This window comes from Phocoena phocoena, chromosome 9 (assembly GCF_963924675.1).
Source record: "Phocoena phocoena chromosome 9, mPhoPho1.1, whole genome shotgun sequence".
Lineage (NCBI taxonomy): Eukaryota > Metazoa > Chordata > Mammalia > Artiodactyla > Phocoenidae > Phocoena > Phocoena phocoena.
In genome coordinates, this window is record NC_089227.1 from 106,035,320 (window position 1) to 106,049,236 (window position 13,917).

Genomic DNA, 13,917 nt, shown 5'->3' on the forward strand with positions numbered 1-13,917 from the left:
TGCCAAGTATGGCTTTGTGAAAAGAGCGCTTGACTTAGGGTCCAGGGAGCTGGGCTCTGCCACCAGCTTGGATGAGAGACTAGAAAGTCCACTCCCATTTCCTCACCTTGATGGGCTGACGACCACCTTCCAGCATCAAGATTGGGACCCCCCAACGCCTGCTCTGTGGACATCTCCCGTCCTTGTCCTGAGAGTGGACACTTGGAGCCTTCCCTCCGTCCTGGGCACCGGGAAGGGTCCGTATGTCTGCTCCTGGGTCAACAGACGCCGGACAGGAGGGTCCTTGGCAGACGCCTTGGTGCCAAGAGGCTGAGGAGTACCAAGATGGGCCCCTACCCTGGAATACAAGAGGGTGCGCTCATCGTCATGAGGAAGGCCACACCAAGTGCAGAGGCCAAGGAGGCTGGGGGTCTTGGCCAGGTGGCGGCTGGGGTTGGGTGGTGGTGATCAGCTGCAGGTGGGACAGGGCTGCATGGAGTGAATCCACTCCAGGGCCGAGCACAGGACACACATGGAAGCCGAGACCACCGTCCCTGAACACACAGCAAGTTTATATAGTCAATTACCAAAGTACCGACCACCAATTAGATTATGATCAAAAAGCTTCCATTCTTCTTGGTAGTTTCCCCACTCACCTTTTTTCTGCCTTAATCTCCGAGTAAAGATAAAATAAGCCCTTAGCCATTTTTCTGTCACTGTCAGTTTCTCGTTCAGAGTAGACTGACGTTATTCCATGTTCAGATTCTCCGATTTCCCCCCAGAAACCCTTCAGTCCTTTGACTCGAAGCCCCGTTATCCCTGCTCCCCGCCCTGTGCATCGCCATCGGGGGCTTGATTTGGAGTTCCCAGAGGGGATGACGTGTCCTGCCCAATTTCTCATCACCCTTCTAGCCTGGTATCTTCTCAATAAGAACATGCTGGAAAAATCAGTGAACGACAGAGCCAGCCAAGGCTCCAGCAATGACAGTCCACTCCATGATCCAGGGCGACCCCCCAAGAACAGGCCCAGCTACGAGGGCTCAGAGACAACCACTGGAATGGATGCTTGACCCAGAAAACTCTACAAAAACTCGCAAGTGAATGGGTGCCCGGGAAGGGCTGCGACCGGCCCAAGCAACCAAAACATGCACAACTGAAGCCCCGGGAACCTGGGGGGGGCGCGTGGCTGACACGTGTAACTCTGCCCCCATCGTGGCAGCACCAGCCGTGCACCCATGAGCCAGCGCCAGACGGCGGGGGCTGCAGCAGGGACAGCAGCTTCACTGGCCACTTGTGACTGAAGTGCAGTGTGCCGAGGAGCCTCCAGCAGGCTCTTCCACCCCAGAGAGGGACCCTGCGCTTTCATATCACAGGATGTGAGACAGTGGACCACAGGAAACCACTCAACAGGCTGGAACCTGCACTGCAGGCTCCTCTGGAGGGGGAGCCGCAGCCTCAGAACCAGCCCCACTGGCGGGAAGAGTGACGGGATCTTTTCAGGACGCGGCCTGCGTGACACTAAGTGGGGGCATGGAAGGCGGAGAGGTGCTCGCGGGGGAGGTGGCCGCGAGCAGCTGGCTGAGCTGTGTCTTGGGGTCACCAGCACCTTAGAAAGATGCATGGGAGAAGTAGCTTGGTCCCCAACAGCAGCAATGCCAAGTGGCACGAAGCCCCTTCCTGTGGCCCCGCAGAGCACGGGTTACAGCCTCCTCACCTGTGGCTTCCAGGTGCGCTGAAGCTCTACCTGCTAGTAACTGACTTCTCGCGCATGATTCCTTTCATGGGTTGAAGCATAAAAGTTTAACTCAGAGTAGAATTGTTTTCAGCGAGATTTGTTTCCTATAAAAAGTAAAGTTAAAGCCATTACTTTCAGAAAATCAAACCAATGCGTAATTATTATTTAAATATCCAAGGCTGGTAGCTGATCTTACTGAGTTTAGAAGTTAGAAGAAATTGCATACAAAAAGACCCACCCTAAGGAAAAAAACAGATCAGCCTGTTTGCCTTACCAGCTCAAAGAGCTATTTGGATGAGAACAAGAAGTACTACATCAGAGAGAAAACTGAAAGGGAATGATGGGCCTCACATCACGCTGACCTCAGAAGGGCAGCAGGCGCCCTCTGACCCACATGGATGTAAGGAGGTGAGATGGAGGGAAGTCTGCTCACAAGTCCCACTTGCAGGTCAGCTAAGGACCAGGACCAGACGCTCGTCAGGGAGAGGGGCAACCACCACCTGCCCTTGGGCCAGAGGCAGCGCTGCCTCGGTGCGGGGGCGGGGGGTCAGAGAAGAGTTGCAGACAAGGGTCACTCCCCCACGGGACTTTCTGAAGAGAACACGCTCATGAAGCTGCCTAGTTTCCTCTGTGACAAAGAGATGCAGGAAGGAAAGACGAGATGAAAAGTGGGATGTAATTAATTATGTTCTGTGTGACACAACCGTCACAGAAATAAGCAAGTCTCTTAAAATGATGTTATTTAATCATATGAGAAGGACGTTCTCATTTCATGCATAGTGGCTTGAAGTCAACCCTCAATTGCTGGTGAAATATTTTACTGTCATGAAGAAATGCAGTCACTAGAGTATTGCTTGTAAGCTACCTCAAAGTCCAGGAGCCTGGGACAGACTAAGGAAATCTGTTAGAATACTACGTAGCTCTTAAAAGGAAAGTATAAACCAATTCAGAACGGTTGCCAAATACATTGCTAAAGTTAAAAAAAAAAACAAAGAAAAACAAAGTACAGACCAGAGCTGGCTTCCATCTGCACAGTGGAACGGGGAGGGATGCACATACACTGTGCACACGTGAGTTCTAAGCGGGATGGACGCACAGGCTGTGTATTATGGCATTTTTTCTACGTGCATATATCACAATTTTTAATATGAAGTTTTTCATTAATTTGTTCAGCAAAAGCTTATTCGACACCTTTTTAAGTGCCAAGTGCTGTGCAGGGTCTTGTGGCTGCAAGGACGGTGGACAACGCCGTAGAGGGACCAACAGCACAGAGTGGGGAGTTATGGCCCAGAGGCCACAGCACGCCCTGGAGAAGAGAAGCAGGACGTCCACGCCTACTGAGAGTCGCCCTCCTAGAGCTGGGGACACTGCATGGGCGTGTCTTGGGAAAAGGCACTGGCAGCTTTGCTCCGGACTCTTTTTGAGGACGTCTGTAGAGCAACAGCCTTGGCAGACAGAGAGTGCGGCCCTCAGGCTGATCTCAATAACCAAGAATGCATCTTTCTCTGGAGTGAAGTTTGGGCAGGACACCAGCAGCCTCCTTGTGACGCTGGGGTCTCCCAAGTTCAGGCTCCTCAGCCAGGACAGAAACGCACCATGGGCCTCTCCACACAGGTCCTGAGGGGCTTGGGGAAAAGGGAAGCCACAGGAGTGGGAACGTGGCGCCCACACTGCCTGCGCTGCCAGGAGCAGGTTGCCTCTGATGGTGCTGTCTGACAGGGCCCGTGCCTTCTGAGGGCATCCGGGAAACCGTGGCAGGGTAACTTGTTAGCCTGAGGGGGCAGTATCCATACCCGCCACGGCTCCTTGACAAGTGGATCAAAGTTAGTCCAGCATTCTTTGTTTGAGAAACGTCAGAGAAAAGTAAGTTCTTTAGTCTAGCACCTCCCGGGGCCCCGGTCTTGAGCTCATGTTCACTGTCATACCCACCTCAGCCACGGCCCAGGACCGTGGGTCCTTCAGGACCTGGCCCAGACTGTGGAGCTGTCAAGAAACATGGGTACCTCCTTGTCCTTCCGAAATATAGGTCACATTCCTCCACCACCACCAGCACCGCGGCCCCTCCCCGCCCCGATCTGGGCGAAAACGATGGGAAGTCACAGGGAAGTTCCCATGTGACCCACGCACAGGCAGGAATACCGGGCAGAGCTGGAGAGCCGAGTCACTGCTCAGCACCGCCGTCACCCCCCGTGCGGGGACAGAGCTGCCTTGAGCTATATTCTCAGGCATCCGTGGCCTGACTGCCTCATTGGCAGGATTAAGTTAGTCTTAGCGATGAATCAGTATTAACTCACAAAGCTCTAAATACCTCCTAAGCTTTTCTTTTTTACAAAGTGAATCCCTTAAAGGGGTTTAGAATTAAAATTGGTTTTGTCTAGATTTATGTGTTGGTTTGTTTGAATTTGGATTCAACATGTAATAAAAAGGATTCCTTGTTAGACTTACACAAATTATCTCAGTGGAACTGACAACTCGTTTTCTTGCGTCTTTGGTGCTCTTTCACACCCATGGCTTGGAGCTCCTACAGACCCTCAATGTCTCATCTCACTTTCAATTTCGTGAAGCAGGTGTACATTGCTGGCCCTGGAATCGCCCGCACCCCATCCAGCTGCAAGGCCTTCACTCAGCTCCCAGCTTGCTTCATCTATAGTGTCTTCGTTCTGGTAACTCAGTACTATTTATATCCTTGGTATTCGAGCCATGCAGATTTCAAAGAGCAAAAAGAAAAACGGGAATTTAGAACACGAGTTGCCTTTCTACAGAAAGCCAAGGGCACCAGGCGGGCTCCCATGGCGCCACCTCCTTCCCGAGGGCGGCTGCCATCCGCGAGCTCTTGCCACGGGTCAAAGGTGAAAGGGCTCAGGGGCAGGTATTTTTGCTGTCGAGCTATTATTAAAATAAGAGCCTTCAATATAAGAAAATGTCCAAGGACTGATACTTGTCATTGCAAAGAGTGAATGACACCTTTCCCTATGGCTCCAGACAGGGGAGATGTTTTATGGCCTTTACCTAAGATGTTCTTTCTGCTCAAGCTGATGCCAAGATCTTCACAGGCTGTGCCGTCCACTGTCTAGCACGTCTGTGTGGGTCACACACAGCTCACCCTGAGGAACGCTGAACCAGGCAGCAGGGCCCGCGAGGGAGCCCTGTTGAGTGTTTTAAACGTCCCGGCCCATCTTGCACCACGAGGGGCTCCCCAACTGGGGCCCGCCTGGCCCAGCTGCCACACAGAGAGCTACCTGGCAGCTCAGGCAGCGACCACACAGGAGGTCTGCCTGCTCCTGAGGAACTTTTTAAAAAGTACTCGTTGCAAACTTTAAGAACTGGAACATTTTACCTAGAGTTTGCATTTCTGACGTCCTGTGAAAATAGGAAGCTGGGCAATTCGGCGCTTGCATTTCTCCAGAGCAAGAAGTAGGTGGTGAGGGACATTCCCCACATCCCCGAGGCCAAACGTCACCCTGCCCGGCCACACGCCACGGCTCACACTCGGGCACCGCTGGCCAGGGAACAGGGACAGACCCGAGCCCTTGGAAGGAGCAGAACTAAAAGGACACTGTTTTGAGCTAATTAAGGCCACACTCCATCTACCGGAGCCAACCAGAGATGAAGAGTCCTTTTATTAAAGAAACCTGATCAAGGACCACACACCCTACTGCACAATGGACAGAACTAGCCTCCTTGGACTCGCCCTGTTCCCCCAGGTGCCACGTCTGTCAAGGTGAGTTGTGGACACAAACGTGCAGGTGCTGCACCCGATGCCCGGTCAACCCTGACCCAGCGCAAGGGCGTCTCCTCCAAGGGAAAGTCACGGCCAAACTCCATTCCTTAAAAGTTAAGTGTTCCCTGCCGCCTGCTGTGCCAGTTTTGTCTTGTTAACAAAATGTTCTTGGTGAGTATGGGAAGTGAAGAGTGACAAGAAAGAAACACTAAGATGGTACTTCGGGAGACGGTACTTCCCCCAAAACAGCAGTTATGGGAGGGGCGAGGGGAGGGGAGCAGTCCCCAGGTGAACGTGAGGGACAGGTGGGCTGTGGGCAGAGAATTTATCAACAGTCATCAACTGACTACAATTCAGTCTGCCTTCCATTATGTCAGTGGGAAAGTTCTCCTCCCTTCCTGCTCCGAGAGTGTCTGCATGTGTCCGGAGCCTGTGGCCGAGGGCCCGGCAGCGTGTCTGGTGACAGCCGTAGGAACTGGAGGTACTCAGCCCCGGGAAGAGGAAGCAGAGCTGTGAGCCCACTCAGTGCCCGCAGATGCCCCACGTGAAGAAGGGGTTCTGTTCATGGCTGCCCCCAATTCATGCCAGTGCGCGGACGCCGCTTATGGGCAGCCTCAGAGCCCAACAACTAGACTGCCCAATAATGGCGTGAGGGGGCAGAGGCCCCTCCCTCGGGAGTCTCCCAACAGAGGCCAAGGGTCACCCACTGCGGATGTGGCAGACAGTGCCCCCCCCATTCAGGAGGCCTCGTGGACAGTGTGCTGTTCTGACTGGACCTGGTCCCTGCCACCGACTAGGTGCTCCCAAGGGTTTCAGCCTGTCTCCTCTCGGCCTTTAGCTCCCCTAAGTCTCTTAAATTTCTCTGAGGGAACAGACCTCAGTGGCCATGACAACCGTCTTGTCCTGAGACCCTGGTTGGCAAGACCTGGCCTCATGGATCCTAGTAGCTGGCTAGTGGTCACACGTGGCTTTGTACAGGGTAGATCCTCAGGCCACGTTTGAGCCACCTTGCTTGCCTTCCTCTGGACAGAGTTCGAGCAGACCTTTTGGAACACATGGCTCTCGGGATCTCGTGTGCACTGCAGAATCACAGGTCTTGAAGGCTGGAAGGAACCCTACGGCCAGAGTCTTCATTTTTCAGCCGAGGGACTGGAGGCTCCAGGGGCACAGGAAGGGGCACACCAGAGCTGCTGGTCACCTATGAATACCTGAAATGTGTGGTCCGAATTGTGATGCACCGTGAGTGCAAAATGCACACTGAGTTTCCAAGACTTAATGTACAAAAAAGTAAAATTTGGGCTTCCCTGGTGGCGTAGTGGTTGAGAGTCCGCCTGCCGAGGCAGGGGACACGGGTTCGTGCCCCGGTCCGGGAGGATCCCACATGCCGCGGAGCAGCTGGGGCCGTAAGCCATGGCCGCTGGGCCTGCGCGTCCGGAGCCTGTGCTCCGCAACGGGAGAGGCCACAACAGTGAGAGGCCTGCGTACCGCAAAAAAAAAAAAAAAGTAAAATTTCTCATCAATGTTTTATATTGATTACAAGTTAAAATGATCATGATTCGGATATATTTGGATAAATAAAATATATTTTAAAAATTAAAATCACGTTTCTTTTCACTTATTTTAACGTGGCTACTAGAAAGTTCAAGATCACCCGTGAGGCTTGCACCCTGCTTCTACTGGGCAGCACAGGTCTGAACACGCCCATGTCTGTGACTCCCATCTGAGGCCTCCGCAGGACACCAGACTTTGAACACATGGCTGTACTTTGATTTTAATTTTTTTTTCTTGAGGAGAACAAAATGATGACACAGAACAGAGAAAAAGAAAACGGAAGGACAAAAGGTTTTTGCTATTGTTTATGATCTGGATGTTACCCCAGAGCCTTCAAAGTTTACAGATACGAGATGGTGCCCGGGTGAGGGCACGTTGTCCTGGCATTGCTTCTGGGACGTAGAGAAGTAAAGTCTGCAAGCCCACTGTGCTCATAACCGGTCTGTCCTTCAGGAAAGCAAAAGTCTCATTTTCCTGTTTGATTTCTGATAAATTCGCACCATTTTAACGGGATCAAAATCATCTGTGATGTAACTTAAGAATTTTAAATGCAAGAAATCGCATGAATACTCATTCCATGGAAAATGGAGTTGCTTTTGCAAAGTGCAACAACGCCCATTAAATTACTTTAGTAACTGCTGCTATTATCTCAGACCATGGAAACTATCACTGTTAAGGGTGAGGCCTTCTTTTAAAAGGTTTGTGTGAATGATCCCCCCGCCCCAAACACACCCCGCTGCCCATTACTCACAATGCTATGAGTTTTGCCAGCAGTTCATTAAAAAACAGTGGGAGCAGACTTTTTTAAAAACACACAGGTGACCTTAAATACCAGTTTTCCGAGTGAGGTGAAAGCTACTTGCATGTCAGCTCACGCACACCATCCAGGGCACAGTCTCATTCGCCAGGGATCTGCCTTACCTTTGAATGTTTCTGTTTGAGCCCTTAGAATCTCTGCACATCTTGTTTCTTCCTCCTGTATTTCCAGATGAAATCGGCATTCCGGGTGAATGCTGTTCACCTGCTCAAGGTTAAAAGAAATAGAAATAACTGAAAATTCCACTATAATGGGCAAGTCAAGTAAAATTTCTACATAAAAGCCCTCAAAAGTTCACAGTTCTAAACTGCTTCCAAACTAACACTCATTTAAAAGCAATCACGTTCATATTTTGGCATGGTTATTTGAAAAAAAGCTTCACTATTTACTTTGTAAAGGAATTAGTAAACAAATATAAAACCTGATAGAATTCTTTTTCTGGGCAGGAAAGCAAACTTACTAACGTAATACATTTTATATTGTTAGTACTAATTTGGTGGCAATAGAGCTCTTTAATCCAATAATCTTTCAATATTCGAGTCCTCCACTTCATAGCCCTTGATTTAATCAAAGTAAATACATGTTTACTCCTAAGCCCATTCTCAATGACTGCACACAACCCCAGACGCCAGAGTGCTTCATCTAAGGCCAGGCTCTGCGTTCCCTGGAAAGCCCTAATAGGATAACTTTATTTTTAGAGGCTGCAGGCCACATTCAAAACTGAACTTTAGAATTTGGTGTGAAGGAGCTTTTCAAAAAGATAAGGGGTGAGTAGGGAGAGGCCTGGGTGAGAGTCACAGCACTGCGGTTTCCATTGAGCAAGACGTGGGGGACTTCCCGTCAGGCTCCATCACGGGAACTAAAGATGTGACACAAACGGTGAACAACGTTGTCCATCAATGTGCGCAAAAGATAAAGCCACATACTGTTTCAGTCTTGGAAGATAATATTCTCTGGTCTCTATTTTCACAAAGGTCCAACTTCCTCTTTTTTTTTTTGGCCACCTCCCACTGCCCACAAATACGCTGTAGGCTGGAGCTGTGGCCCCCCCCCCCCCGGGTCTCATGTAAGAACAAACTTTTTACTAAAGAAAACCATACCCTTGCGTATATTATGGCCATCTATGTTTAATTATCCTACTATTGAAATAAGTCAGCAGAATTCTAACCAGGAACAACATTTCCTAACAAAATGAAGAGAAGACACTTAATGCTGAATACTTTTGCCACATTTACCCTCATTTTTAAAAAGACCTGAAGCTTGGGTCCCCCCCCCACCAACACCGGCTCATCACTGGGCAGCCATCACTGTACAAACTCCTGGTTTCAGGCTGTATTTTTCACACCTGAACAAGTCAACAGCTTAAATTTCAGAATTAGGGAAATTATTTTGCCTTAAAAAGAAAAATGGATTTCTGTTAAGATATTAAAAGACACCACGATATCTGACATTCTTGGAATATGCACAGCAATGACTTATTTGGGGACATCCTAGACGTTAAAGCAGCATTAACCGTAATAATTCCTGGTACTTTTAACTAGCTCTTTCAAAGCACTAAAATTAGTAGGGAGGTTCTTATCCTCACAGCATCCCTCTGAGGGAGGAAAGACTTGGTTTGCCTTCACACTAGACAAGGGAGTTTGGCAACCCTGAGGGGTGGGCTAGGTTCATGCCCTCCTGGAACCCGAAAGATCCTCAGCAATGACAACTTTCTCTAAATAGCTCCATCCTTGGCTCCACAACCTTAAGGGGGATATGAGTCAAGACAGACAGTGATCTGGCCGCGATATAAAATGCGAATGTGTACACACGCCAACACTGACTCCAGTCTGTCAGAGAGGGAAGCAAGAAATAGGGTTCACAGTTTTTGTGGTTTTTTTTCAAGGGTCTTCAAATAAAAGGAAGAATTGCTGAGAATTAAATAATCTACAGATACACTCATTTAACAAATTTCTATTCAGCATATCGTTTCTTCCGGTGCTCTTAAATAATGATTAAAAAAATCAACTTTCTGTAGCTACATCGCGTCTCCCTGACACACACTGAAGCAAGACAAAAAGCAGCAACAGTACTAGGAGACGGAAGGGGAAGTAGTTAAAGACAAATCTAACTGCAATTTCCCTCGGAAACGTGAGGCCTAAGGAGGTGACCAAGCCCTACCCACCACCCGACTCGGGCGTCCCCGGACCCGCGAACCGTCCTCGCCGGCCACAGCCTCCGGGAGGACGCGGCCGGACCCGCTCCGCTGGGAAGGGCGTCGAGCAAGAAACTGGATCTTATTCCCAGCGAACCCGGGACGGCGGAGGGGACACAGCAAACGCATCCTCCCAGCCCATCTCCAACCCGGCCGGGCGGGGAGCTCGGTTCTTCGCGCTCGGCGGGGAGGGTCCAGAGCGTCCCCGGCGGCCCTGCTCCCTCCCGCGAGCCCGGCCGGCGGGTGGGGACCCCGAGACCAGCCCCGCTCCCCGCGCCCCCAGCCCAGCCCGCAGCTGGACTCGGGAGCGCAGTGCAGCCGGGCGCGGGGGCGCTCCCTCCGGGGAGGGCGGCGCGCAGGGCAGGGCGGGCGGGGCCGGGGTCGCACTCACTGGGGCGAGCAGCCAGCCGCAGCAGGTCAGCAGCGCGGGCGGCAGCAGCGCGGGCGCCCTCATCCCGGCTCCGCGGCACGGACCTGGGCCGGGCAGCCCGTGCGCAGCGACGCGGCTCCCGCCTCCCGAGGTCCTTGCGCGGCGCCCGGCGGCTGCCGACAAGTCCCCTGCCCGGGTTGTGCCCCGAGGCTGCCGCTCCGCCCCCGCGGTACCCCGTCCCCGCCCCGCGCTCCCGGCGCCCCACGCCCCCGAGCTCCCTTCCGTCCCGGCGCCGGGTATCCGCCCCACGTCCCGCCCCGCTCCCTTACCGCACCCCCTCCGTCGGTATCCCCCTCCCCGTGCCCCTGGCCCCTCCCTCGTAACCCCCGTGCTGGGCTCGCTCCCCCCGACAGTTCAGCAGCGGGTGAGGGTTGCGCACAGGGGGTGGCGTGCTGGGCCAGCACAACTCGGAGGAAGAGGTGGACGGGAGAGCGACTCGGGAGGGACCCACTTTGGGGTCAGAGACCGGCCCTTACTTGTGTCCTTGTTAAACAACCTAAAGACCCCCAAGAAGGTGGCAGGAAGAGCATGTGGGCTGCCTTGGAAGCCACTGGAGTTGGTTGGGGCAACCGAAAACTTAGAAAAAGACGCGTGGAGTGCATCTTAGTGGGGGCAGACTTGGCGCGGTGGCTGGTCTTCAGTCCTGCCCGTGTCTCCCCCTGCTGCAGAGGTGGGCCATGGGTGGCGCTGGCTGCAGGGGCCTTGGACCCGGCCTCATCCCACACCTGCCTCGGAACCTCCGGAAGGATAGTGTGGCGTAAAAGCCAGTTGTTATCCAGCACAAGGAGAAGCGCTGGAAATGAAAAATAAAACAGGAAATTTTGTTGTGGTTTTAACTTTTTATTTGAAAATAATTTCAAACTAACAGAAAAGTAAGACTAGGACAAAGGACATCTTTTCACCCTTTATTTAGATTCAGCTATTAAAGTTTTACCTCACTGGCTTTGTCATTTGTATTCTCTCTGACCACACTCATCCCCCAATAGATCCATCAATAACTTTTGTCTGTCTGTCATCTCTCTATCTATCAGCCATTAATCATCTATCTATCACCTATCATCTGTCTTTCTGTCTGGTGGGGAACAGTAGTAGAGACAGGATTTGGACTCGGGCTGAGATCTGGACTCTGGGTATGCAGCTTGGGATCTGGAAGCTTATTGACTCTGGATCCAATTTGACAAATATTTCTTTTACTCACTATTTGAAGCCGGACAAGCAATGAACTTTGAGCCAAGTGCCTGTGTAAATGAGAGTGGTGATACCTGCTCCTCGCCTCGAGGGTCAGGTTGCAGTGAGAATCTAGATTCTTTATGTGTGTGTAAATACTGTGCTCTAGTCCAGCAGATGGGGGTGTGTGATTGCGAGAAAAAGTGTGGTAAGAACAAGATACAGGCAAATGGGTGGGGAGGAGGGGAGGGGGTAGGGAGGAGGAGGGGTGGAGGGAGAGGAGGAGGAGGGGAAGGGAGAGGAGAGGGGGGAGGGGGAGGGGAGGGGAGGGGGAGGGGAGGGGAGGAGAAGTCCATTTTTCCTGGGAGGAGCTTGGTGGAGTGAATGTCTAAATGGGACTGAAAAAGGGTTAAGAGTGAGAGATCAGAATGGAGGGAGAAGGCATCTCAATCAGATGGAGCACCTGGACAGAAGCCCAAGGGGCAAGGATTGTGCTGGGAGCATCAGAGTAAGAAAGATGGTCAACTCCGGTGGCCTGGGGCCCTGAAAGACAATCTTCACTCAGTGGAGAGCAAAATCTGGATTATATGAGAGTAGAAATTTTTAAACACTGTGAATGCACAGCACAAGGTTCTTTATAGTCTGACTGTTCTTTCCTTGTTCGGAATGGATGTTAGGATGGATGGTACTTATATTTGTCAATTAAAGGTTGCTCTGTTTCTTTTGGGTAAATGGCCATTCTTCCAACAATTTTTCCACTTCCCCTTGCAGGGGGTGTGGTCTGTGTGTACTCAGGGCTTCTGGGAGAAGGGCTCCTCTGTGGGTACCTGATGTGGTGGGACTGGTGGTCTTGTCTCTGGACCTCTGTCACTGGCCCCCTAAGGTGTGGCAGCCCCCTGGCTGTGCTGTGCTGATGCCTGCGGAAGCGTGGGTCCCTGCCCCCTCTCTGGTCACAAGGACCCCACTTTTGGCTCCTGCTCCTGCGGCCTCTTCTGACCTGGACCACGCGGCCCTGGACACCAGCACCTGCCTGCCTGTGTTCTGAGGCCCCAGGTGGGGCGGACCCTGTGAGGCACTTGTCAGTTGCCCTCCTCACCCTCCTGCCTGGGCACCCTCGCCCCTCTCCGCTCCCACACCTGCGGCTTCCCCGGGTTTCCAGGCTGAGCTTTGAGGGGAGAGAACAAATCTCTGATGGTGGAAGCTGACCCCACATGTCAGAAGCCTGGAAACCTATGGATTCAGTGAGAGAAGCCTTGGGCCTTCGTGATCAGGAGAGAGTGAAATCGCTTCAGAAATAAATGCCATGCTGGGACTTTATACTTTGTCCAAAAGAGGATGGAAGCCTCACATGACTCTCTGAGGTTCGCCTGGTCCCTCTGCTCTGTCTGTATGAGTAATTCTGGGACCACATCAGCTTGGAGGGAGGGGACATGCCCACAACCCCCAGGTACATCTTTAACTTGTACCTATGAAGAAACGCAGCATTTGCCTGTGTCCCTCTTTCCGTGTCTTTTGAAAGCTGGGAGACCAGACTTCAATGAAAAATTTTCTTCTTCCTCCCCCTAAAAAAGACAGGGGAGTTGGAGCTTTAAGTCCTTTGCACACTCACAGCTGTGATTGAGGGGATGTGCAGGCGGTCGGGGGAGCACTCTTCTGAGCTTGGACTCTGGCCTTGTGCCTCGTGGGTTCCTGGAAGAAAGCTTAGAGCATGTCTTCTTTGGCTGTGTCCTGGTTCCTATAGGCACAGGGCATCCTGGCCCCTCGGTGGCCCCAGCACTCGCGCTACACTGTGGCACCGAGCTGGTGTCCCACGCGTGCTTGTCACATAAGACTGAATTAGATGCCCAGGCCTTGGAGCAGAATTCCTAATACGTGCTTGGCCTACTTCTCAAGATGATTATGAAGATAAAATCAAATACCAGCCATGGAAAGCCTTCACAAACAGTTTTTAAAGTATACAGATGTGAAGTGCTGCCTTGGGGATGGGCCCCTCTTGGCCCGCTGCTGCTCTGTGCCCGCCTCGGCGCTCACAGGCCGAGCCCGGGCTCTGGCCTCAGGACAGGTCAGCAACCCGCTTGACCTGCTCATCTGCCCTGTGTGGTTTCCAGCCCCTTCTGTTTTCAACTCTAACCGACCTGTCCAGTGAGACGGATTCATTAGGGCAAAGCTCCCTTACAGCTGCATCCCTGCAAGATCCCAGTGGTCCTGGGCCCTTTTCTAGTGATAGTCTTTCTTCCAGACATGAAAAAGCCCAGTACTAGGGATGGCAAAGCTCTTGACTTCCTTAAAGGTGAAAAGTCTCTCCCCACAACCCAGTCCTGCA

The 13,917-nt window shown here is 52.0% G+C and overlaps 1 protein-coding gene across 2 annotated transcripts in view; it reads right to left on the minus strand.

Moving 5' to 3' along the window:
• VIPR2 (vasoactive intestinal peptide receptor 2) overlaps positions 1 to 10,575 on the minus strand; it is a 68,271-nt gene extending 57,696 nt beyond the window's left edge. The window contains exons 1-2 of one of the 2 annotated variants that reach the window (XM_065883450.1): positions 10,389 to 10,575; positions 7,908 to 8,007 (exon numbers count right to left, since the gene is read on the minus strand). In XM_065883450.1, the coding sequence (XP_065739522.1) occupies positions 7,908 to 8,007; positions 10,389 to 10,451 (163 nt within the window). In that variant the 5' untranslated portion in view covers positions 10,452 to 10,575. The remainder of the gene's footprint in view (positions 1 to 7,907; positions 8,008 to 10,388) is intronic. The other variant, XM_065883451.1, reaches the window with a different exon arrangement.
• Positions 10,576 to 13,917: the final 3,342 nt, after the last annotated feature.